Consider the following 23,156-nt stretch of genomic DNA (forward strand, 5'->3'; position numbering starts at 1 on the left):
ACATTCCATAGTGACGTAATATCAAGCCGGCTCAGCAAAATAGCGCTCTCTCTTGTCACTGTCCAGCCACACTTTTTGTTCCCGGTGTCGCTGATTGATGGCAAGCCTAAGGATGGATGATGATATTTTTTGATTGTTGGAACACAGCAATTATTGATGAGACATGATCTTTTTTTTATATATTTTTCTATTATCTAATGGATGACTACAAATGATGACTCGCGTTCGGAAAGTCCAACCAGCCGCTGAATCAGTGCGTGCACGTGGAGACATGATTTTGAAGCCAATCAAAAGAGAAATTCCAGCAAGAGAGGTTCTTTAATACAAATATGCAGGATGAATAGTATAAATATAAAATAAATAGGGGACGTGTAATCCTAAATATCGGGGTGCCTGTCACTAGCGGAGGCAGTTGTGATGCCGGTGAAGAGAAGTGTTTAGGACCCAGAGCACGTCTCGCCGCAGCATTGACCAACCGCAGGTGGCGCTCTCCTGGTTGGGCAGAGAGAGCCAGAGAGACACGCCCGCTTAGCTGTGATTGGTTGAGCAGTTTACAGTTGAAATAAGAGTGAAATAACCATCAGGTGTGATCCCTTTTTATTTGGATGAAATGGATCGAATAGAAAGTTATTGAATTGCTAATGGTTAGCATCAGCTGTTGTGGTATTTGAAATGAGTAATATTTGAACACAATTGGTGGAGCATATATTCTTTATCCTCTATGAAAAATGGCTCATATTACAGAGTGAGTGACTAGTAGAAGAAGAAGGAGAGTATTCGTTTTCATTTGTGTCTCCATGACAGCATAATACAGTGCTGCCTCCTAGTGGCCAAGGCTAGAGAGGCACACTGAATTGGGCTGCAGTAGTCTTCAGCGGAACATAGCTTTGAAAGTTGAACCTTTCCAAAATAATGCATTTATAGAGATATATATAACGTATAAAAAGTTACCTGGTGCTGAAGAAGAGCGCTCACGTTGCCAAAGTAAGCCGTCATGCCGGGATCTGGGGTGGCGGCGATGCCAGGCAGCTGCAATCAACAAGAGAGGCAGCCTGTAGATCGTCAGCGGTGTCAGAGCCCGTGAGGTGCGGCGCGGCGGCACTACTCACACAGCCGCCCTCCCGCAGCAGCCGGTACTGGAGGTTCTGGAAGTCGTCCAGTTTGCGGCTGTCCCAGGCGAGTCCGCCTTCTCCGAGGGGTACATCATAGTCCTCAAAAACTTGCTCCGCCCCCTGTAGTGACTCGTGTAGTACCCGCCACACTCGCCGACACTGCAATACCCACAATTGCACATCAGCACCTTTATCGGTGATCTTTTGCATCTTGAAAAATGAGATTTATACTAAATCGGTCAGACAGATTTTCAGTGATGCTACGAGACAGCATCGATGATTTCACAGTCATCTTTGGCCGAGACGTGATCTCACCTGAGTGCTGTTGGCGAGGGCGGCGCGAGGGAAGGTGGTGTTAGCGTTGTACGGCAGGCACCGGATGGGCACAGTTCTAAGTTGGGTTCCTACCAGGTCTCGGAGCAGGTCATGGGCTTCCTGAACTATGTATCCTGCGAAGCCGCAAGCTGGCATTGTAGCCGCCATCACTTCGACGCTGTGTAGCTGCAGTACCAGCACGACCAACACGGCAACGCTCATGGTCCTAACGGTCCAGACGGCTCTAGTCATGCGGGTTCAGAAGGTCCCGACAGGTGGAGATAGTCTGTGGAAATCGGCAGACTGTCTGGATGTCAGGAAAGAGCTCGTACATGCGTGACTCACCAACCAGCCGCCAGTCGGTCCTGGTCCCGATCCAAATCTCAAGACGGTCTGGACCAGGGCCAGGACCGGGATGCGTCTGCACCGCCAGGTGAGGCACTGCAGTGTCCGCCATCTTTTGGAGGCAAAGCTGACGCGTCTCAACTACACCTGAATCTTTTCCTTTATGCAATGAAATGATCGTAAATGTCAGGTTGTTTTCTTGAACTGAACTCATTCCGCAACTCAATCAAAAGGCAATACGGAAGTAGCGATTTCCTAACTCAGCAGAACGTCAAATCACCAGAACGACACACACACATGAACACAAAGACTAACTGAATAGCTGAGTTGCACTTGTCGGCGTCGCTAAGGTGCTATTAGCCCGCACGAGCCATGACGCACGGCGCTTTGCCCACAAGACCAACAAATGTGGGAGGACCTGGCAGTGAACCCTGAGGAACCCCGACATTCTCCTTCCATGGCAGCTTCTTCTCACCAATTTTCCGCTTCAACGTCACTTGCTTCCGCAGATGCTCCGATGCGGTGTTTCTTGGCGGAGGGGGGGGGGCTATCGCGGCCGACTGCGCCTTTCGAAAATTGTGGTTGTTAACGGAAAAAATTTGCTCTCCTCACATGGCTCTTCGCCATTTTCATCATCTGCATTAGTTTCACAATTAATGCAACAACACTCACTATGAAAACACGCACACTCATAAGGAAATGTGGATTAGATTCATCTAATCATATTCGAATAACACGGCGAATCGCACAACGTTCGTAAAGTACATAATAAAAATAAGAATAACGCATATTATTATGACTATTTTTACATTCATTATTCATTGTGACTGTAATTATGGTGAAAATGATTGTTATTCGTACTATTATTATTATTATTAAACTTAAACAAGAAAAAAATTATATTTTTAGTTGATACTTGATGATCGCAAAGACACGATATTTGTTTCCAAATTATTATTATTATTAATAATGGTATGCGGTTTATTATAGTGACAATAATTTCTAAATTGACATAATTACTTATTACTTTCAAGTAATACTAATTTTTAATGATAAAAGACAACACCAAAGTGATTTTTTTCTCTTTAAAAAAAAAACTGCAGAGAGTTTTATTTTATGGGTTTATTTTCATGTATTTATTTTATTTTATTTTATTTATTTTTCTCTGTTCATGCTAGTATGCATTTGTTACAGAACAGACTATTTTGGTTATTGTATGTTGTTAATAATAAAAAAAACAAAAAAAACTTTCCATGATCCCTTTGACATCATCCCAAAACTTTCTTACTGCTCCACATACACTCTATAAACACATTAACCTTCGGATGAAAAGCGCTCCGGACGTCAATCAAGCTGCCTTGCCCAAATCTTCAACTTGATGATCGTTAGAGTACAAGTCGATCATCGTTTTCATTTCACAATCCCTACGTGACAAATGACTTACCGGTGATCTTGCAGGTCCTGGAGGTGTCGGAGTTGTCGGCTGTGTCAGGGGCGTGTGTGCAACCCCGTCTTTTAAGGGGGACGGCGAAGGTTCTGAGGTGGGCCAGGTTGCCGGCCTCCATCGCTTTTCGGCACAATTCTCCGAAAGTGGGAACTTTCTACCATGCCTTTCATTCGCACTTTTGGATTCCGTCTTGTTGGGGAAACACCAACACGAAGCCTACCAACACCCAAACCAGTATCATCATCATCATCATCATCATCATCAAAGTTCTCGAGAAAGGCGTGCATGAAAGCAGTGACAAGGTTTGTGGTGTGATTTCATGAGTGGAGGACACAAAGAAAATGTTGGATCCGAAATGTGTTTCAGACGAAATGTGAAGCTGGCTACTAGGCGAGAAAGCGGCGAGGAACTTGAAGAAAGCCTTTGCGTGCTTTCCAGCGGAGCGCTGATGTCACCGCGCGCACGCATACACGCGCCGCTTTTCACTTTTGCCGCATTTACTGCGAAGACCTCAAAAGGAAGTCGACCTTTAGACGGAAAAGAAACACAACATGCGCACGCAGGCCACGAGAGGCTGAGAGCGCAGACGGGCACATGACGACTGCCTTTTTATTTACTGATTAGGAGTTCAGTGCTTGTTGTGAGAGGCAATGCTGCTCATGCACGTGGGGTGCGTACCTACCTCTGGAACTTTGAGGCAGGTGACAGACACTGTCGGGTAGGCGGGCGAGTGCGCGGTGACGATGACTGACTTGCAACAAGCACAAAGAGGTTCTGTGTTTCACTTCGGTTGGCTACATCTGGCATTTCGGGACAATAGTACAGGGGGCGGTTCTGGTTATCGCGACCGCCAGCAGGCGTGCCCGTCTATAACTACGTTTCGGCGTATGACGGCCTAGCGACGAGAACTTTTCAGCCCATGACGACCTTGGGTTTTTTTCTCTCTCACAGAATTTTTATCGGCACTTTGATTCATAAACATTTGTAAGCCGCTAATTAAACTTTTAAAAGGCTGGTGACATCATCGCTGGCTCGGCCCAGGGCTGTAGTTAGTTATGAACGGTTTGGCTTTGGAGTTGTCTTCTGTTTTGGTGAGTGGGTTTGTTCATGGGTTGTCTCGCTTGCGCCCTCAATGGCCAAGCTTTGAACTGCAGCCGAGGGTTTCGTTGGTCTCAAACATGACTCGCCACTTCCTTCGCGCAATCGAAACAAAGTGCAATCACTCCACTTCTTGCGCGGCCCATCTGCCATCTCAGCCACTTCCTCTCTTGATGACACACCGCCATCAACAAATGACACACAAACTAAGCCAATATCTACCGTGTGTGTATGCGTGTGTGTGTGTGTGTTTGGTTTAGCACACAATCAATAGTGACATTGATGTCACAGCCGCCCCCCTCCATGCCTGCAGGGACTGTTAGCTTTTAGGGTTACAATGACCGTAGCATGACCCACCCAGGGGTCCCGCCCCCTTTTTTTCTAATTAGCAAGAGCTCATCACATTTACACATTCTTGCCTTACCTGTCTGACATATTTCGAGTTTTTTTTTTTTTACATTTAACATATTACACGTGTGTAGTATAAACGAGTCCCGTTGAAAAGTTTATTTATTCTCGTTGGCCTCAGGCGAGATGGAATTTTGTGGCGCATTCAAGTAACACGATAATGTGCGTGTGCACGCGCGCGCGTGAGCCGTCCAAAGCGTCATTTTTGTTGCTGAGTCACGATTTGATTTAATTTGATTTGATGATGACAAAGATAAGAAAATGAGTGAAAAGGAAGTCCCACTCACAAACAGACAGAGAGCCAAGAACAGCCTAGCGTGTGCGCGCGAGCTCACGCGCACGCGTCTCATAAAACACAACAATGTGAAGGTGCCCTCGCACGAATCCATTTGCGACTGTGTGCGTGCGCGCCGCGTGTGGGCGGGCGTGCAGACGTGATTTCATTTGCGAGCGCCTCGGCTGGAGAAGGAGAATGAGAATGAGAATGAGGAGGACGAAGACGACGAGGAGGAGGAGGAGGAGGAGGAAGAGGAGGAGGAGGAGCAGGAGCAGGAGGAGGACGAGAGGACGAGGATAGCCAGTCAGCGGACGACGGCAAGCGCTCCCAAGAAGGTGATTCTGTCGCGTCTTCATCTCAACAGGTTGTTCCTTTTATTTCTTTTTTGGGAAAACCTTTCAGGAGTGAAACGTTCACGTCGCATCGGATTTTTTGTTCAATTTTTTCAGTTCAATTTACTCAAAAAGCCGTTTTACAACTTGCGCGTTCACGTCTATTACAATTTCACGTCACAGCTTTTACTTCTCGCGTCCGTTTGCCTTCAATGTCATTTGGTTTAAGTTACAGGTTACTTAGTCAAGTTCTATTATACACTATTATGTGGTCAAGGTTTTGTCACGTTCATGTGCATGTTAACCCTTTTGGCGCCATTTATTTCAATAAAACGTTCAGTTTTGATCACTATTTCAAAAGGTTGTCATTTAAAATCACTGTAAGTTTGCTACTTTGGCGCTTTAAGGGTCGAGTTTTATTGTGTTAAACCAGGTGTGGGCAAACTACGGCCCGGGGGGCCACATGCGGCCCGTTAAACGTTTTAATCCGGCCCGTTACATTTTTTTATTTCATTGATGCTGTAACACGTGTGTATGTTTTCTCTTTCAAGGCGTGTACATGAGTGAGTGTCTCCATGGCGACTTGCGTGTGCTTGTTGGTGAGCTTGTGCGTGTTAGCATGTGTGGCATCCAACATAGACACGCGCTTCCCGCTGCTCAAGACGGGCGCAGACGGATCTTTGTTTGGACTTTCTGTCGCTCTTCATCTCGACCTCAAGTCTCGCTCGCACCTGTGAGAAACCTCTGACCTTCTTTTTCTTTAGCCGTACACATACATGCACACCCAGCGCCACCTAGTGGTATTTTATTTTATTTTTTTAAAACGCATTGACTTTTTTGTCTCCCATCATCTTTGGTGGTCAAAGTCTATTGGTCGGCGCTCCCAGAGAGAGGGCGGAGCCCGACGTGCCGGCCAATCGAACCGGTGGAGTGTACATCTGCCCAATCACTGGTGAGCAATCGGATTGCAGGAGGCTGTCGCTCATCAAGCCAGGTGAGGCAGGCCTTCTAGCACTTCGTGTTTTACGGGAAGCCACACACACCAGTAGAGACATGCCCCGCCCCCTCCTCTCCTTACTGCATTTCAGACTTAGAGCCGTCCGAGGACCTGGTCGAGGACATGTGGCTGGGGGTGTCGCTAGCCAGTCAGGGACCACCCGGGGGTCGCATTCTAGTGAGTCCAAGCATGACTGACAGCTTGACAGCAAATTTACTGAAAAACGACATGCCACGCTGAGATAGCACATTTTTAAGCTAAGCTAGCTGTGTGTGAAGTTGTGGTGTTAACGGTGGCGCCCGCAGGCGTGCGGCCATCGCTTTGTGAAGATTTACGGTGCATCTAAACTGCGACATATGATCGGTCGCTGTTATCTCCGCGGCAACGGCCTTCACCACGCCGACGCTGACGACCAGTGGCGGACGCCGGAGCAGGTGTGCAGGTATGGCGGGGTTTGAGGCGAGTGGGCGGGTCATGGGGGGGGGTTTGTGGGGGGACGTAGTGTCAGTAGGCCACGCCCACTCATGGCGCACGTGCATGTGTGCATGTGTGTGTGCAGTCACCTGGGCGACGTGAGCGGAGAGGTCATGTGTAACTCGGGAATGTCTGCCGCCATCTTTCGCCATGACATCATCATCGGATCGCCGGGAAGTTACCAATGGCAAGGTCTGTCTCCTCGTTCGCTTTCTCTGTCTTCTGATTTTTTATTTTCTTTGACTTGTTCTCCTCCTCCTTGTCCTTTGATTGACTGAAGGAAACGTCCATGTGAGCTGGAACAATCCTGACGTTGTTTATGACACCAGGAGGAGCTCCTTCCCAAACCTGCAGCGCAGGAACATCTACTTAGGTCAGCTGCCATAGCAACACTTCTTCACAAGTGCTAAAAGCTAAGCTATGTGCTAGCAATGACGTCAAATGCTAACAGTAGAGAGGCGTGCTAACAGCTAGGCCACTTGCTATTTGCCAGGATTCGTGCCAACAGTGAATCTATATGCTAATGGGAAGGCTACATGCTAACTTCTGTATGCTATCAGCAAGTGTGAAGCGTAACAAGTTATGAGCAGTCAGCGTTACGTTCAAAGAGGAAGAAGGCTGTGTGCCAACAGAAAAGCATTTTGTTACCGGCAACACTAACAGTAAGGCTTCATGCTAACAGTTATGTCCTAACAGCTAGCTAACAATGACGCGACAAAAAAGGCTTCCGTTTAACTTCTTGGCGGCATGCTAACTGCAAGGTTGTGCGCTAAAAGCTCGGCTTTTTGCTACTAGCGAGGTAACGCAGGCTTATATGCTAAGATTAAGGCTACTTGCTATCAGCTAGGTTACTTTATGTAATTAACGTGTGCGTGTGTGTGTGTGTGTAGGCTACTCAGTCACTCAGGCAGCAGGTCTTCTCTCACAAGAGGACGTCACCATAGTAACAGGTGAATTAAAAGCACGTGACTTCACTTCCAATGGTACTTACTCCACTTTCATGCAGCATAACAGCAAACTGCTGCTTCACCGTATTTGCTTTGAAACCTGGGCTCCACTAATTGAACAGCGTCTGCAGTCCTCAGAGCCCTACTGGCTTTATAATTAAATCTACTGGAGATAAAAGCATGGATAAGCTTCTAATTTGCCTGGAGCATCATTCAGCCTGGATGTTTTTCAGCTGGTAAAAGGCTGGTTTAGTGATTGAACTCCACACGACTAGTCGAATAACGCGAAGAAAATGCGACAACAACTACAATTGGTCTACAAGTGCGCTGAATTATCTTTGACTAGAGAGGGCAAAGTGCGTACTAGTAGGTAGACCAAAAGCTTGATATGAAGGTCATGTCAAAAATTAAAAGTTGTGCCCTTAATCAGGTGCTCCAAAAGACACCAAAGAGGACGCTCGCGGTTCAGTGGTGTTGGCGGTCAAAGATGGTGGCGCAGGTGCGCTGGCCATCCGGCAGACGCTGCGAGGAGAGCAGACGGGCTCATACTTCGGGAACGCCGTGGCCGCCGCAGACCTGGACAACGACGGGTAAGCGAAGCTGCGCCATCCCTGGTTGCAACGTCTTACCAGCGGTCACCCTCAGATGGCGTGACCTCCTGGTGGGCGCGCCTTTCTACTTTCGGCGGCAGCAGGAAGTGGGCGGAGCGGTTTACGTGTACATGAACGTCGGGGGGCGCTTCCACTCAATGCCCACTTTGGTGCTGAAGGGGCCGCCCGCTTCGGCGTTTGGGATGGCCGTCGCCCACGCGGGTGATCTCGACCGAGACGGCTTCCATGGTGAGGAATGCTCGTCTTTTTGAATCATGCGACAGTAATGCCACGTGACCATGTGACGCGATGACGCTGCATTGCAGACTTTGCGGTGGGCGCTCCATTCCAGGGAACAGGAAGTGTTATGATCTGGCGCGGAAGCAGCACCGGGATCTCCACTCAACCCAGTCAGGTGCCTCACACGCTCACACGTGCACAAACAAATGCAGTCTCCGAATGAGTTTTGGCACCCTCTGCAGGTTATCAGCGGCAGCACCTTGTCTCCTCGCTTCTCCACTTTCGGGTTCTCATTGTCCGCCGGATTGGACGTGGACGGCAACAAACATCCAGACCTCCTGGTTGGCTCTCTGGACGACACTGCCGTCCTACTCAGGCACACGCTCACAGTTACTGTTTTACCATCGGATGCTTTTAGCTAGGGCGCGACCGATTTGTCAGTCATAAAATTGGCCAACATTAGCCTGTTTCAACATAATCGCAATCACTCAGCGTTTTGTCGTTGAAAAGCCAATATATTGTCACATTCTCATGAAAGAGTAAATGCTGTTAAGCGTTTTGGAGTCAGCCAGCAGCATGTCACACTTGATGTAGCGCTGACAATACGTGGTTCTTTGGTGACTTTGCATTACGTTGATGCTGCCGAAGCGCCTAATCACATTTTTTGCAGATAAAATCATTAAAAACACATTCAGTTATCGGAGAATAACCGTGAAACAGAATTGTTGAATTGTGTCGATGACTTGCAGAACTCGTCCGGTGATCCGCCTCAACAAATCCATAAGAGTGTCCCCAAATATAGTGGACCCCAGCACTTGCGACTTTTGGTGAGAGCTGTTAACTCATTGACTAATACCTGAGTAAAAAAACAAAACCATCTCATTAACTACCATTGACGTCTTTAGCCGTCAATGGTAATAAATGAGCGAATACACTAACAACAGGCTAACTTTGTGGGTGTTTTTGTGTGTGTCAGTATTGAGGTGGAAGTGTGTTTCTCGTACACACGGAACACCGGTGAGACGCACCAGCGCGACAACATAAGTGAGTGGACCTTCCACACGCATATAACACACATTCGGCCTGTTCTGGATGGAGTCACTATAAGTATCAACAAGCTTGTTTTTTTAATTTGACGCTAACTGGCTCAGCCGATTGAATGCCAGCATGCCGTTGCCAATTGAAGTCAACTTGTAATCAACTCGAACACACAAACACAAAGATGACATCAAACTGTCCTTGAGTGTCCTCTTGTCTCGTGTGTGTAATCTCATACACGCAGGCACACAAAGAGCGTCTGTGACCTTGTTTTGATTATTGGACCAAGCAGATTCAAAGTCACATTATTGCTATCGCACAAACACACACAAATGTTGCGAGCGTATCAGTGATGATATTCAGTTCCCTCCCGCGCGTCCGCCAGCCATCCATTTCGCCGTGGCCGCCGACGTCAGCAGCCTGAAGCCCCGCCTGCGTTTTCGCGGGAATGGTCAGAGCGTGTACTCGGGGTTCGTGCTGGTTCCTCGGCGTCGCTGCAAAATTCTGAGCGTCGGACTGCTGGTGAGACCTTGGGGACCCCGACAGGTCGCACGGGTCCTCTAGAACTTGTTGACTAATTGTGAGTTTCTGACAGACTCCGGTCCGAGATCAAGTGGAAGCAATGGTGTTCTCGCTCAACGCGTCTCTACACCAGAAGTTGTCCAAGAATAAAGACCCGCTCCAGGACCTGGCATCCTTCCCCGTGCTCAGCCACAGACCTCGACCCGTCCAGACCCAGGTTAGAACCTTTTATGTGCTTCCACTTGGTGACTTCCCAACATAGTCTGGAAACAAGTGAAGGAGGAGTGCGAAACCTGTTGCAATTGATACGCAGATTCACATCCGAAAAGCGTGCGGGTCAGATAACCGTTGCCACAGCAACCTGCAGATGGCGGCCCACTTCACCGACTCCAGGCAGCAGCCTCTGAGCATGTAAGTCTAGAGAGCGCGGTTCCCAGTGGACCTCCACAGTTCAAAGAGTGCCACTGATGAGCCGAGTTCTTTCAGGTACTCTGGCCGCCAGGTGTGGTTCTACGAGGGCGGGGCAGACCGACTTCTGCTGCGGGTCAACATCAGCAACACAGCGGAGGACGCTCACTTTGCCGTTCTCAATGTTAGCGTCCCGTCTGCGCTCGTCTACTCCGGAGTCCGGACAAAGGTGCCTTAAACGAGGCAGCTCAGCCTTCACTAATGGACCATGACATGAACTCATTCAATACCATTGACGGATAAATACGTCAAAATCCATTATTTTTACTGGGCTGGTCTTGAATGAGTTAAGCAGACCTGGACCTGATATGGACCTGTCTGGAGTGACCCTTGGACTTGAAATGGACCTGACATGGCACTGACGAAGACTTGACTTGAACGTGACCTGGAACAAGACTTGAAGTTGTTCTGCTCAGAACTTCTGGTGTCTGTGCTCCTTCCAGGGTGGTTTGCAGGAAGTCCAATGTTCTGTGGAAGGTTCTGTGGTTCTGTGCGAGCTTGGGAACCCGTTCAAAACCAACCGGACGGTACGGAACCCTTCTGACACTTGCTTTCATTTCATTTATTTTTTTTGTTCTGTGTTCCTTGTCATTTGTTCCTGCATTTTTTTTTTTTGCTTCTTGATTTCATTCTTTCCAATTTCTTTTCCTTGTTGTGTTTTCCTTGTCCTTTTTTTAATATTTCTAGTTTTGTTCCTTGTTCCTGTCACGGTGGAACTAAAGCTGGCTGTCTTCCAGGTTGAAGTGTGGATCATTTTGGAGCCTTCAGAGATCAGCTGGGACACTCGGGAAGTGGAGCTGCTGCTGCAGATGTCCACGTAGGACACACACTCGCTCACATGTGACACGCAAAGACATAACTGACCACTTATTCATGCAGTGTCCAGAGGAATTGCAATTGCCAGTCCAGGGTGGAACCTGCAACTCGTCCGTTGGGGTCAATAATTCCCATTTGGGACATTTAGGGGTGCACATGATTGTGGTTTAGGATTATGAGGTAGTACTTGAAAAATGTCTCCTTGGACCCGAAAGGTTTTTTTAACGTTTGTGTTCAGACTCAGCGAGCAGACGGACTTGTCTCCTGTCTGGGTTTCCTTGACGGTCAACTACTCGGTGGACATGTCCCTCACATTGTGAGTGCAGCACTTCAGGGGGACCTCAAGGACCCCCATGTCAGTCTCACCGTCTTCATTCTTATGACAGGACCCGTCAGCCGGGCCCCGCCCCCTACAGCGGTCACGTGCTGGGTGAGTCCGCCATGAAGACCACGGAGGACGTAGGCCCTCTACTTGTCTTCACCTTTCAGGTCAGTCCAAGGCTCCCCAATCCTTTATTCATTTCCTACCCCCTAAGCCACTACATTGGGATTTGTGGAGATTGTTCCCAAAATGTCCACTGAAAAATGAGGGACAGAAATGGCAGCACATTGGAAGTCGTGCAAGTAAGTGGCGTCCTCATCCCGCAGGTGCATGTGGGCGGGACGCCGCCGGGGCGCCGGGGCAACCTGGAGCTGGCGTTTGAATGGCCGAGCGAGTTGTACAACGGGAAGCGGCTGCTCTACCTGACAGAGATCTCGCTGAACGGAAGCGTTGAGTCGCGATGCCTTCCGCCCGGCGACGTGCTCAACCCGCTTCGCCTCAAGGTTGGTAACCGCGGCGACTCCTCGACTCACGGGCTAGCACGTTCCGAGATTAGCTCAAAAATACATGTACAGTGTGTCCTTCAAATGGGTACATCCAGCCAGCCAGCCATTTTCTGAACCACTTATTCACAAAATTATTTTACACACCATTACACATGTATGACAACTAAACCCATGTACTGTATGTCGTGTAACATGTTAAACATGTTTGTGTGGTGTAGCAGCCGTCCAGAGAGGAGAGTGAGAGAAGGGAGAGGAGAAGTCCAGCACAGGAAGAGGAATGGAGGAAGGAGGAGGGGGTGGAACGCGACCGACCCCGCAGCAACAAGTCTTATGTCCTGGTAAGACCAGCAGGGGGAGCCCTTGCCCCCGTACTCCCACTGTAGTTACCAACAGCGCGTGTGTGCGTAGGACTGCGTGAACGGTGGTGCCAAGTGTGTGCACTTTGCATGTCAGCTGTCGCACGTGAAGAAGAGCGCTAGCGTGACACTACGAGCACACCTGTGGAAGGCCACCATGTTGGAGGTTCGTCACCTCCTTCTTCTTCTTTCCCATCTCACCGCCTAACCTACCGTTGCACGTGCACTACACATTGAACATTTTTTCCACATCCTTGAACAGTCTAACCGAAACAACGTATTGGTATTTTTCCGTGTGACTCGACAGTCTTAACTGATTTCATCTGCTAGAAATATGAATCAAAGTTCATATTTCATATGCGTTGATATCAACTTCCAACTATTTTGATAGTCGTCTTGGGGAAATCTGGCCCCGTTGCCAATTCTAGTGATTCGCGAGTTGGGAATGACCAATGATACATTTGCCAAAATCCATTCAACAATTGTGAAGTAGCAAATGATGGCAGAATTGCTGAAACGGCTTTCCATAGCACCCCCTAGTGGCGTACTGCAGTAACTCCTCCATGCATATGTGTGTGTGGTAGCACTACATGGACGCCAGGGGCGTGCTGCTCCGGGGACAAGCCACCCTCAAGCAGGGCTCCATCAACACGGAGCCCCCCACTGCACAGGTACGACCAGAACCGCCTCCTGTTGTTGATTGTCGACAACATTGATGCAACACAATTGTTCGCAGATGGAGGTCTACGCTTACCCTGACTTGGAGATCCAGCCGGGCAGCGGAGCCCCCCTGTGGATGATTGTGGCATCCATCCTGGCCGGACTGGGCCTGTTGGCGCTCATCAGCATGCTGCTGTGGAAGGTAACGGCACTTTTCCGACTCGCTTGTTGCTCACGCACACTTCCTAACTTCCTTCCTGTCCACAGTGCGGCTTCTTCGTACGCAGTCGCTCGTGGCGAGCGGCTGCGCAGCACCGGGGTCAAATCCTGGCGGCGGAAGACGATGCAGTCACGGCCACGACCACAAGCAAACCCAAACGCTGGCGCACCTGGACCGCCGTGGACTGAGGCGCCGTTCGCCTCCATGGAAAGGCTTCGCAGCCGTCACTAAGCGGAACGCACTAGTCAGCGGGGCTCACCAACCGGATGGTCGCACGCCCGGACCACAAGCTGCCCGCAGGCTCACCGCTGAGATGTGTCTTGATTTTTAAAAATCTAATATACTTTGGATATGACAATGTTTTGTAAGTATGTGTTGTAGCACCTGAAATGATTTGAACAAATGTGTTCTTTCTCAAGTTCTTATGGTGGTTGAGTGCTCACTTTCAAAAAGGTCGTGACCCCTGCTGTAGCGTGTGCCGTGTCTGTGTTTGGATGATGTCATCATAACTGACGCCTTAAATAACATTGTTAGACAGCTCAGGACTGAGGTGTCCGTCGTCAAGTATTTGTATTGTTGGTTTTGTAAAACTCGTAATTGTCTGGTCTCTGGTCGCTAATGCTAGGTTACGCTAACGTGTCTGACCGTCTGTCCTTGTTGGGTGTTTTGAAAACTTTGTAATGTCAAACTTGTTTGTGGATTAAAAGAAGCTTTTCAGCTGAATGGGGAGACCCTTGGACTAAAAACAACACAAAGGCTGTCCAGTCATTTTCAACATTTCTAATCGGTTTTTGGGTGAAAGGCATTTCCATTCATGTCAATGGGGCAAGATGGCTTGAGATATGAGTTTTCTGAGTTACAAGTACGAACAAGAACTAAACTAAACTTGTATCTTAAGTCACCACATTGTCATTAGTCAGATAAAAAGTTCTGAAAAGAGTCCCAAAAAAAAAAAAACTTGCATTATGCGAGTAGCTGAAAGTATGCGGTCCATCTACCACATTGTCAAGTCCAGGTCTTCATGTTCCCACAGGTCTTCGTCAGCAGGAAGGTTCTCCACCTGATGTGATGACAAACATCACCAGGTGTTGGCTGACATTGGGTGGACATCCGACAAGTGCAGACGTGACCGCTCACCTGGTCCTGGTCGTGAACCTGGATGAGTCCTTGGGGCTCCTCAGATGAAAGATGTTCAGCTGAGCTTCGCAATTCCACCATGACTTTCCCCTCACCTGACGGACACACGTGCACACAAACACATACACGTGAGTATCAGCCTCCACGTCGTCGGCATGGTGACTGGCTGGGGCGCGCGCTACCGGCTGACCTAGCAGAACCAGAACCACAGTGGAGAAGGCCTGCACCATCGCTTTGTTTCGCACCAGCTTGTGCAAGCCGCTGCGCTTTTGCAGCATCATCTCAGGATCTGCGCAAGCACACACACACACACACACACCCCCACACGCACACGCAGGCCATTTGATTAGGTATGGTTGTTTTTCTACAGTGCTGTATAGCAGTGAGTTGGCCAAATCACAGCTCAAAACACTCTTAAGTGGGATCACTCTTATCTCAAGATGCCACTTGTACAGGATTTTGTTCTCACATAGGCAACATGGAAAAAAAGGGGTACTAAATTGACCATCACCGACCTGCACGCTCCAAGATGTCCTCCACTATGGCGGCTCCTCGCGTGCTCACGCCGTGATGCGGGAAGGAGATCTGTACCACGCAGCCCAGCTTTACCCGCACACGCCCACCTAAGTCCTCTTCTTCAACCTCAGCGGGAAGCTCCTTCAGCTGTGGGCCGCACAGTAAGCGCACCAGTCACATGATGCTTGACCACGCCACCACAATCATTTCAACCGCAAAACAATAAATGAAGTTACTGTGATGATGTTACACGTCCACCCGTTGAATCCCAGGCAATGATTGGCCAACTCCACGCAGCGGGCGTGGTTCAGAGGTCTGCTGCCAGACAGGAAGTGAGGCGTCCGGTCGGAGCCCAGCCTCACCTGTTCATGTACGCACAGAAATACAGTACACAAACATACACATAGATACAGTCAATAACATACATAGCACACACACATGTATACAAGCATGCAAGAGGAACGCTTCGATTCAATGCATCTTGTAAATGAAATAAATATTTGCCAGTTCAAAACGTTTTTTGTTACACCCCTAATCCATATACACACGCACGCACATGCAAACATACACGCACACATTCACGCCTTGAGAATTCCGTCGAGGAGAAAAAAGGATGAGAGAGGTGCGCGTGTGCAGACAGTGCACCGTGAGCAGCGTGTTTTGGAAGAGTGCGCGTCCGTTCGTGTTCTCCTGGGCTTTGCGAGCCTGGGCCGCCGAGTAGAACTTGATTATGCCGTTGAAACCGGGTGTGTTCAGCACGTCGTTAGGGCGCACCTTCACCAAGTATAGGGGACCGAAGGACGAGAAGACCGTGTGCAAGCGCTCCTACAACACACGATGGCGTTAATTCACGTGCGTGTAATCTCAATTTGACACACACGAAGTGTCGAACTGACGTATATGAGCGCCTCGGTTAGGTCCGGCGGGATGTTCCACATAAACAAAGTCTTGTTGTTCTCCACAGGAACAAAAAAGTCCAGCAAGTCTACCTCCATGACAACCGTTCCTCTTAAATGTCGTCATGAACGCCGCAAATGAATAAAAGTAAAGTGAACGGGTTCATATTGCGTTTCAGTCGCTTTCCATCCACACAGCAGCGACGCCTATGTCACACATTCGCGGGCTTCCGGGAAGAGGCGGGGCGTCATGTGGTAGCCAATGTAATAGCTGATGATCATATTAGCGGAACCAATTGAAGTCGTCCTCTTCTGACCACGTGATAGAGTTTCAGTTTCTAATCCCAAATTTATTTTATCGTCAAAATCGAATAAAATGTTGTCAAAAGTTCAATGTCTTCTACTCATTTCATGTTGATGTTGATTGTTTAGTTACCTACATTGAAAATAACGGCACCAAATTGTTGTGTGTGTCGCAAAACAAGAGCGAATGTGACGCGATCAGCAGTGACAGTGAATGCGCGAATAAGGAAAGTGAAGGGACTTCCCTCCTCAGGTACCAATTGGAAGTCGTGACGAAACCCCCTACGCAACATTTGCTTTTTTTTCATGACGTCATTTGTGTTCACACGTGGACTGGTCTTCACCTTATTAAATTTATTCATGGCCACGACAGCATAATTATAAATTAATGCATTGATTTAGTAATTTATCTGTTTGTTGTCTGTACAGAAAAAGTTTGGTGCTTCGAATTAAATTACAAATCAGTCAAATAGGACGATGTAATCCCGTCCAGTCAGGGTGTGTTGGTGTGTGCGTGTGTTTGGAAAGTGAGAGTAGAAAATGAAATGTGGTGTTTTATGCTCCAGTTTTCTTTTTCCTGTCTGGAATGGTATAAGTGCGACGACTTGTGTGGCATGTAGGACATCAGCTTCATCATGTTGGGAATCAGACGTGCACATATGATCCTCGTCCTTTTTGGGGTGCTTTTACCCTCACTCTGCTGCAACTGGATACAACGATACACGGACTTGAGCGACAGGTGTCTGATTCTGCTCCAGGACCTGGTAAGTAATGGCACTCTCACGGTTGTAAGGGGCTGGGGGATTTGGTGGTCCGCCTGCTGTTTGTAAATCTAATTAAATGACCTTCCAGGGGGGTCCCATCACAGAAGAGGAGTTTCCGCTTCCGTTCCCAAGACAACTTTACAAGCAGGTGGAGAATTCTCAGGTGAGACGCGCCGCTTGTGATAGGCTGAAAACCGATCTGACTGCACACGTTGACCCACATGTCGCTCCTTGTAGGCGCCGTGCAAAGTCAGTTTCGTCCGCAACAACTTGGGACATATTTTGGATCTTTACCAGCAAGTCAACACATCCAAAGTGGGCTGGGATGACGACAAATTGGAAGAGCTGCTCATCATCGTGGACAGGCAGAAGTACGAGCTCAGCGCTTGTGTATGTATACTCCTCTCTTCATATACGCATGTCTGGTGATTGCCCAATTAAGAAACGGGATGATTTTGGAGATGTTAAGATTCCGCGATAGCGATGATATGCACCTGCTATGTTATATCGATCCTTTTGAGCTTGAATCGACTAATCGACTTTAGCACTATGCAATCAGTTGATCAACAAATCAATTGACTAAATAACCAATTGACTGCCCTACAAAACCAACTATACGACACATGGTCACACTTGATTAATCAATGGATTCTATAAAAAGTTGATAACAATAACTCCACTTAGAACGCTAGCTCAGCGAGAGGACTATAAAAAATATCAATCTTAGTCAATAAGAAAAAGCAATCGGGTCATAAATGAATAGAACTACAATTGGCCAGCTGTTGGGAAATGTGCTATATAAATAAAGTTGTTTTGTATTGGTGATTGAGAAATAATAACGAGGTACAGGATTTTGTGGGAAAAAAAAAATCAGACAGCATGTTACTCTTTTTTTTTAGATTTCACCTGCAAAGACCAAGGGCTGTTTTTCCAAAGCGCTGCAGCACTACTACGGCAGAATGACCAAGGCTACCCTCAACGGCACTGTGAGTGCTCTGAGTACAAGTACTCCAAGTACTGCAAGTAGTGCAGAGGGTGCTTAACTTGTAATTGTGTGTGTGTGCGCGCAGGAGGGCAGCAGTGCGTCGTGGGAGCTGATACGCAGCGAAACCAAAATGCATCTGCAACAGTTACACCTGCTGGTTGCCGCCATGTGACCCACCGCCAGCAGAGGGCGTCGTCTGACCAATTTTCTATTGCCCCACTTGTCTTATTTATTACCTATTTAATATTTATTCTTTTACACCCAATGAAAGTTTTTTTACAACAATGCCTCCAGTTCATGATTTAGTCTCTGTTCTCTCTGACTGTACATAAGTGACATGCCAGCATGAGTTGTGCTCCAAACGTGGCGATGTTGACATTACTGGGGGTGATAGATGGCAATTACATTTACAAGCAAGTGTAAAGCAACACGGTAGAAGATGAAAGCTGAGATGTTGCGACCGCAAGCGTTAGTTAAGCTGATGGCATCAAAACCATGTCAAGTCTTTCCCATGGATGATTGTTGGAGAGGGGTGTATCTCGAGGACTGGACTTGTGCACGCCTCTTCCAAAGCTTCGGAGAAGTCACTTTGCATTGGCATTGAAAAAAATTTCGGTGGAGTCTATTTCCAAAGGGGGCACTAATTCACGGGGGCGGAGCTTGAGCCCCGCCACAGGATCGGACGTAACTGTTGGGGAAGAATCCCCTCCGGCCATGGAGGACGCCCTCAAATTGGCCATCGTCATGGCGACCAGTCACGTAGACGACATCGCCCTCCTCCATGGACAGGCCGCCGGGCTCGGCCGCCTTGTAGCGGTACAACGCCACCACTGGACACATGGGAGACAATCCAACTTTGATGATTTGACACTATAAACAAAAATCTCATAAAACACACTGAACTAGAATCATGAGGATTTTTTCGTTATCATTTAGTCACAAATGCCATCTGTGGGAGAGCATTGAATTGTTCTGCCTATTACAAACAATCACAAATTATTAGTTGGAAGGAAATCGTCCTCTTCTCATCCTTATTTGAGGAGTCAAGTGAAACTTGAGCACGTGCTGCAGTACCTTTCTCCAAGTAATGCGGGGGGGCGCCACTGAGCTCCTCGGCTGCCATATCATCATCCAGCGGTGGTGGAGGCGGCGGTGGCGGGAGGGCCGGCAGCTCCAGATCTGACAGAACAGCCAAGGGACAAACACATGAGTCTGAGAGTGGCCAATCAGGACAGGGGGCGGGGCTTCAGTCAAAGTTCACAGTTGACTCCACCAACAGCCAAATTCAAATGCCAAAGTCAACGTATCACTTGGCCACCCAATGGAGTGCCCCAAAGTCCACGTGTGACTGTAGCAGTAAATTGAGTTAAGTGAAGGTGTGGTTGTCATGCAGTTTGCAACTCGAGCGCTTCTTACCCAAATGCTCCAGACGAGCAGGCAGGCCCAGCCCGGGCCAGGTAGAGGAAGAAGGATGAGGGGGAGCCGGATAGGAGGGAGGCGGGGGGATGAGAACGGGCAAATGGACAGAAAGACGGGCAGGCGGGAAGTGGCAGCGGCCGTGGCGGCGGGAGGCGGGGCCTGAGCGGACCCTCAGTGACACGGAGCGGGCGGGGGAAGGCCGCGCGGCCCCCCCGCCTGCCAAAGCAAGCGCAGCGGATGCAGACGACAAGAAGAGGGAAAATACATTTTGCCGATTGCCACAATGCATGATGGGAAATATTGCAATTTCGAGTGACGCTCAAGGTTGACTCCTTTTCAAGGGATATTTTCATATGCTTTGATCGGTAACAGATCGAGACCTATCCTGTGGAATTTTCTCTTCAAAATCAATTGATTTGAATTATGAATAGACAATTCCTCCGCTAAAATTCTCCTGATAGTTATTAGCGAATGGATGACATGTTTGTGTGTGTGTGTGTGCGTGTGATACCATCTAATTCCTGGGTGGGTGGAGGAGGGGCGGGAAGCTCTGGCTCCTCATTGGACGGCAGGGGAAAGGCGTGGTCGAGGGCTGGGGGAGATGGCAAGGGGAGGCTGCTCTCCTCCAGCACTGCAGAAAAGCAACAATGTTATTAGCATCTTTATCGTCAATGTCATCATATTTGTCATAATAATGGTGGTCATCATCATTAATGTGGTCATTGCAATCATTCTCATGATTAACATCATCATCATGCGTTGGCGACATCATCTTTGTCACAGCTCCAGCTGTTGTGAAATGCCCTATATAAATAAAGTTGTATTGTATTCTAACCATGATCGTCATCCGCAGCATCATTGGTGTCATTGTCGTCATCTTTATCAAAATGAACGGACAACTCGTGAGAAGAAGCCAAGTTGCCATGGTGACACTCTCCTCACCTGTCTCTAAACATGAGGGTGGAGTCAGTGGGAGCACAATAGTAGTGGGGGGAGTCTCTGGAGGGAGAGGTGAAGGGGGCAGAGCCAGAGGCTGTGCACAATCCAGTGGAAGAGGTGGAGCCACTGGCATCTCACAGGAATCAGGCGGAGGAGGCGGGGCCATTGGCATGGCAGAATCTGGTGGTGGAGGGGGCGGAGCCATGGGCAGCTCAGATGAATCCGGCAGAGGGACCGGGGCTTCCTCAAAAAGCGTGGTGATGACATCACTTTTAGGTGGAGAAGGGATGGTGGGCGGAGCCACAGCTTTCCCAAAAGTGGAGCTTCAAAATAGCAGACCAATCAAATCACTATTAAGCGATCATTTCATGTACATTTTCTATCGAAATGTACACTATTTTTTTTAATTGTTTATTTTATTTACATTAGATCAATGCAACATTTTTGAACGAGATAATGAATAAAACGATACATTTTTAGGAATCAATTTGAGAAGGAAAAACACATGAATGAATCCATCAAATATAAATTTTTGTCATCCGCCAAGTTGAAACGAATTCATGCAGTGTCCCTCTGCTGCAATCCCATCCCACCCAACCAATCTCCCCACACCACTTCGACAATACCTGCCACCAGAGGGCGCCACTGCGCACTTGAGGCCTTCCGCTGTGGTTTTGCTGGACCTGAAAACCAAACAGAAGCAACAACAACTTGACGCTCAAGTTGGCAACAGCGAGTAAACCACAAAACAAAAACCTGATGGATGAGCCCGACTTTCGAATGCTTCCGGCTCTGTCGCCCGCTTTCCCAATCAGCTGTTGGGGAGACATGAAGGGTACGGGAGGTTGCGGAGGGGGGGGGGGTTGCAAGGGGACACAAAGTGGGTACAGAGGGGGCAGAGGGGGGAGGGGGCTTTCAGCATCAATGGAGGCTTAGTCTCAGACAACAATCAACTGCAACAAATTCAAAAGAAAAAAAAAATCTTCCCACGCTCAGCAAACTGTGCGTGTGTGCCTTGTGCATGTATGCGTGCGATCGAGAACAGGAAGTGGTTTGCTGCGGCCACTTCCTGTTAGCATAGACGCTGACTCGCGTTTGCTGTTGCGTGAGCGACAGCCTGAAGATGACTGACAGCCAGCGACGTACCTTGACACCGTGACCCAAACCATCTAGCTCCTGGTAGCTGATTGGCCGACGGCTGTAAGGGGGGCGTGGCTGCGGCGGCACAGTGGGGGAGGAGATCTTGGGCCCGTGGGGGAGCCGTCGCACCGCTGTGAAGAGTCCGATTTCTCTGCGGGAAACTTTCTCGCGGTGCATCTCCACAGTCTGGCGTGCAAAAATATCAACACGGTTACGCGGATGCTTTAGGAACGCGACGGGCAACATAGTGCCGGAATAAACGAAGTGTCAGTGAACACAACAAAGCTTCTGGCTTTCAGATTAGTTTTCATGGCAAGAGGAGCCACAAATTGTACTCTCTTCCTTTTACATTCGGAAGACTTGAGTAAATGTCAAAGGTCATGCCGCAAATAAGGACTTATACGTGCGTGTAATGTTTTCCCTTTAAGCTTTACGTTTAAGACCAAAAGACACACACAGGAGGCAAACCAGATTTCTTTTTTTTTGTATTCTGTTCAATGATGAATTTCGCAAAAAAAATTCAAAATGTTGAAGTGCAAGCTAAAAAAAAAGCACTTTTGATGGTATTGACTTTAGCTGCCGTGCATGATGGGAAAGACGGACAGAGGAGATATACCTGCCCGATGAGGTTGATGGCCGACTCCATGTGGCCAAGCTGCTGAAATTGCGCGTCCAGCAGACTTAGCACGCTGGTAGCTAGCGTGCTAATCTGGTAGGCGATGCTGGCCAGCGACTGGGCGGTCATCGACTTGGTCTCCTCCAACGCTTTGGACGCGTCGTCCCCGGACTGCGTGGAGGACATTTCACATTTGCGCAAACTGTTAGCCAAGTAGAGCTAGGTGTATACGGGTGCTTTGAGATACGAGTGGAATTTGTTCATTGACCACACCCGTATCTCCAAACAAACAAATGCAATTGAGGCATTCCAGCTACCCCGAACAAAAAACGCAAATGTAATTTTTCTTTAAGCAATTGTTTGACCGAGCACATTAACAACATGGATGGAGATGTGCTACAAGCCTCTCAGATGGAGTAAGTAGTGCATACGGGAATTGGCGCAAGTGGTGGTGTTTGTTAGTTGGTAGTTAGTTGGTAGTAGTGTGACTAGCCTGGACGTAGTTATGGCAGCAGTAGTCTGCCACCTGGATGAAGTTGTTGTAGTTTTCCATGAGAAGTTTCCTGGACTCGGGAGCCTGGTTGAGGATCTTGGCCACTTCTTCTTTCAACTCGGTCGCCTTCATGTTGTCCAATTGCGCTTCACGTATCCTCTCTGTCAACAGAAAACACGCACACACCTAAATCAACAATTGGTGTGATGAAGATGAAGTCCCGAGAATTCTGAAGCACCTGTCCGTCAGAAAGATCGCCTCTTCTCCTCCGCTGCAGCCGCTCGAGTGATTGACAGCAACTGCACTCGCGACTGTGTGTGCACGTGTATGTGTGTGTGTGAGAGAAAGCGAGAACTAACGCGCACGCGCCCGCACTTCCTCTCTGCTTCTGTGTGCATGTGCATGCCAAACACGGCTCTTCGTAGTGAGGCGCTCGGCATGAAAATCACTCAGCGGCG

At 48.5% G+C, this 23,156-nt stretch overlaps 5 protein-coding genes across 12 annotated transcripts; 2 read left to right on the top strand and 3 right to left on the bottom strand.

Annotated features, from left to right (window-relative positions):
• Positions 1-361: 361 nt before the first annotated feature.
• Positions 362-3,416, bottom strand: LOC148322236 (interferon alpha-1-like). Its single transcript, XM_088317006.1, has 5 exons — positions 3,217-3,416; positions 1,428-1,730; positions 1,110-1,271; positions 952-1,029; positions 362-492 (listed from the first exon to the last, which is right to left on the bottom strand). The coding sequence occupies exons 2-5, from the start codon at positions 1,677-1,679 to the stop codon at positions 400-402; spliced, it is 585 nt and encodes a 194-aa protein (XP_088173132.1). The 5' UTR covers positions 1,680-1,730; positions 3,217-3,416; the 3' UTR covers positions 362-399.
• Positions 3,417-5,075: 1,659 nt separating this feature from the next.
• Positions 5,076-14,213, top strand: LOC148322237 (integrin alpha-3-like). 4 transcript variants are annotated; one of them, XM_088317430.1, is made up of 28 exons: positions 5,080-5,366; positions 5,886-6,067; positions 6,201-6,328; positions 6,423-6,508; positions 6,637-6,773; positions 6,891-6,997; positions 7,086-7,178; positions 7,696-7,755; positions 8,183-8,342; positions 8,398-8,591; positions 8,669-8,757; positions 8,825-8,958; positions 9,332-9,409; positions 9,559-9,626; positions 10,006-10,142; positions 10,216-10,359; positions 10,456-10,553; positions 10,629-10,779; positions 11,054-11,137; positions 11,348-11,427; positions 11,665-11,742; positions 11,813-11,915; positions 12,075-12,251; positions 12,473-12,592; positions 12,663-12,776; positions 13,195-13,281; positions 13,347-13,472; positions 13,538-14,213. In XM_088317430.1, exons 2-28 carry the CDS (start codon positions 5,910-5,912, stop codon positions 13,676-13,678), a joined length of 3,132 nt encoding a protein of 1,043 aa, XP_088173556.1. In that variant the 5' UTR covers positions 5,080-5,366; positions 5,886-5,909; the 3' UTR covers positions 13,679-14,213. The 4 variants fall into 4 exon arrangements, with proteins under 4 accessions (XP_088173557.1, XP_088173554.1, XP_088173556.1 ...); XM_088317429.1 differs by having other exon boundaries at positions 5,080-5,337; XM_088317431.1 differs by having other exon boundaries at positions 5,076-6,067; positions 12,476-12,592.
• A 42-nt stretch (positions 14,214-14,255) lies between these two features.
• Positions 14,256-16,297, bottom strand: rdm1 (RAD52 motif containing 1). 3 transcript variants are annotated; one of them, XM_088317434.1, is made up of 7 exons: positions 16,040-16,297; positions 15,918-15,968; positions 15,380-15,505; positions 15,143-15,290; positions 14,818-14,916; positions 14,628-14,722; positions 14,256-14,550 (listed from the first exon to the last, which is right to left on the bottom strand). In XM_088317434.1, exons 1-7 carry the CDS (start codon positions 16,136-16,138, stop codon positions 14,485-14,487), a joined length of 684 nt encoding a protein of 227 aa, XP_088173560.1. In that variant the 5' UTR covers positions 16,139-16,297; the 3' UTR covers positions 14,256-14,484. The 3 variants fall into 3 exon arrangements, with proteins under 3 accessions (XP_088173560.1, XP_088173558.1, XP_088173559.1); XM_088317432.1 differs by having other exon boundaries at positions 15,789-15,968; XM_088317433.1 differs by lacking the exon at positions 14,818-14,916 and having other exon boundaries at positions 15,789-15,968.
• Positions 16,298-16,848: 551 nt separating this feature from the next.
• Positions 16,849-18,325, top strand: ifnphi1 (interferon phi 1). The gene is made up of 5 exons (XM_088316504.1): positions 16,849-17,106; positions 17,195-17,269; positions 17,344-17,496; positions 18,006-18,092; positions 18,177-18,325. Exons 1-5 carry the CDS (start codon positions 16,978-16,980, stop codon positions 18,261-18,263), a joined length of 531 nt encoding a protein of 176 aa, XP_088172630.1. The 5' UTR covers positions 16,849-16,977; the 3' UTR covers positions 18,264-18,325.
• Positions 18,326-18,385: 60 nt separating this feature from the next.
• Positions 18,386-23,100, bottom strand: abi3a (ABI family, member 3a). 3 transcript variants are annotated; one of them, XM_088316501.1, is made up of 11 exons: positions 22,937-23,100; positions 22,699-22,859; positions 22,206-22,376; positions 21,596-21,775; positions 21,206-21,264; positions 21,076-21,132; positions 20,453-20,772; positions 20,022-20,141; positions 19,508-19,726; positions 19,166-19,270; positions 18,386-18,921 (listed from the first exon to the last, which is right to left on the bottom strand). In XM_088316501.1, exons 2-11 carry the CDS (start codon positions 22,828-22,830, stop codon positions 18,737-18,739), a joined length of 1,548 nt encoding a protein of 515 aa, XP_088172627.1. In that variant the 5' UTR covers positions 22,831-22,859; positions 22,937-23,100; the 3' UTR covers positions 18,386-18,736. The 3 variants fall into 3 exon arrangements, with proteins under 3 accessions (XP_088172627.1, XP_088172628.1, XP_088172629.1); XM_088316502.1 differs by having other exon boundaries at positions 22,699-22,884; positions 22,937-23,087; XM_088316503.1 differs by lacking the exon at positions 19,508-19,726.
• Between the last annotated feature and the right edge of the window lie 56 nt (positions 23,101-23,156).

The sequence above is a fragment of the Idiotropiscis lumnitzeri genome, chromosome 15 (genome assembly GCF_059441095.1).
Source record: "Idiotropiscis lumnitzeri isolate Australia: NSW breed Sydney's pygmy pipehorse chromosome 15, RoL_Ilum_1.0, whole genome shotgun sequence".
Lineage (NCBI taxonomy): Eukaryota > Metazoa > Chordata > Actinopteri > Syngnathiformes > Syngnathidae > Idiotropiscis > Idiotropiscis lumnitzeri.

What these genes read in the sequence shown, in the direction of transcription:
- LOC148322236 (XM_088317006.1), bottom strand. Translation starts at nt 1,679, where the DNA reads ATGACTAGAGCCGTCTGGACCGTTAGGACCATGAGCGTTGCCGTGTTG. An exon ending in CCCTCGCCAACAGCACTCAG is followed by an intron (nt 1,272 to 1,427) that starts GTGAGATCACGT and finishes TGGGTATTGCAG; the next exon opens with TGTCGGCGAGTGTGGCGGGT. An exon ending in TGCTGCGGGAGGGCGGCTGT is followed by an intron (nt 1,030 to 1,109) that starts GTGAGTAGTGCC and finishes TGTTGATTGCAG; the next exon opens with CTGCCTGGCATCGCCGCCAC.
- LOC148322237 (XM_088317428.1), top strand. Translation starts at nt 5,910, where the DNA reads ATGGCGACTTGCGTGTGCTTGTTGGTGAGCTTGTGCGTGTTAGCATGT. An exon ending in CTGCTGCTGCAGATGTCCAC is followed by an intron (nt 11,428 to 11,664) that starts GTAGGACACACA and finishes GTTTGTGTTCAG; the next exon opens with ACTCAGCGAGCAGACGGACT. An exon ending in TCAACCCGCTTCGCCTCAAG is followed by an intron (nt 12,252 to 12,472) that starts GTTGGTAACCGC and finishes TGTGTGGTGTAG; the next exon opens with CAGCCGTCCAGAGAGGAGAG.
- rdm1 (XM_088317432.1), bottom strand. Translation starts at nt 16,138, where the DNA reads ATGGAGGTAGACTTGCTGGACTTTTTTGTTCCTGTGGAGAACAACAAG. An exon ending in GGACATCTTGGAGCGTGCAG is followed by an intron (nt 14,917 to 15,142) that starts GTCGGTGATGGT and finishes GTGCTTGCGCAG; the next exon opens with ATCCTGAGATGATGCTGCAA. An exon ending in AGGTTCACGACCAGGACCAG is followed by an intron (nt 14,551 to 14,627) that starts GTGAGCGGTCAC and finishes TCATCACATCAG; the next exon opens with GTGGAGAACCTTCCTGCTGA.
- ifnphi1 (XM_088316504.1), top strand. Translation starts at nt 16,978, where the DNA reads ATGTTGGGAATCAGACGTGCACATATGATCCTCGTCCTTTTTGGGGTG. An exon ending in TGATTCTGCTCCAGGACCTG is followed by an intron (nt 17,107 to 17,194) that starts GTAAGTAATGGC and finishes ATGACCTTCCAG; the next exon opens with GGGGGTCCCATCACAGAAGA. An exon ending in AGGCTACCCTCAACGGCACT is followed by an intron (nt 18,093 to 18,176) that starts GTGAGTGCTCTG and finishes GTGTGCGCGCAG; the next exon opens with GAGGGCAGCAGTGCGTCGTG.
- abi3a (XM_088316501.1), bottom strand. Translation starts at nt 22,830, where the DNA reads ATGAAGGCGACCGAGTTGAAAGAAGAAGTGGCCAAGATCCTCAACCAG. An exon ending in GTGGCGCCCTCTGGTGGCAG is followed by an intron (nt 20,773 to 21,075) that starts GTATTGTCGAAG and finishes GCTATTTTGAAG; the next exon opens with CTCCACTTTTGGGAAAGCTG. An exon ending in CCCGCATTACTTGGAGAAAG is followed by an intron (nt 18,922 to 19,165) that starts GTACTGCAGCAC and finishes CCATGTGTCCAG; the next exon opens with TGGTGGCGTTGTACCGCTAC.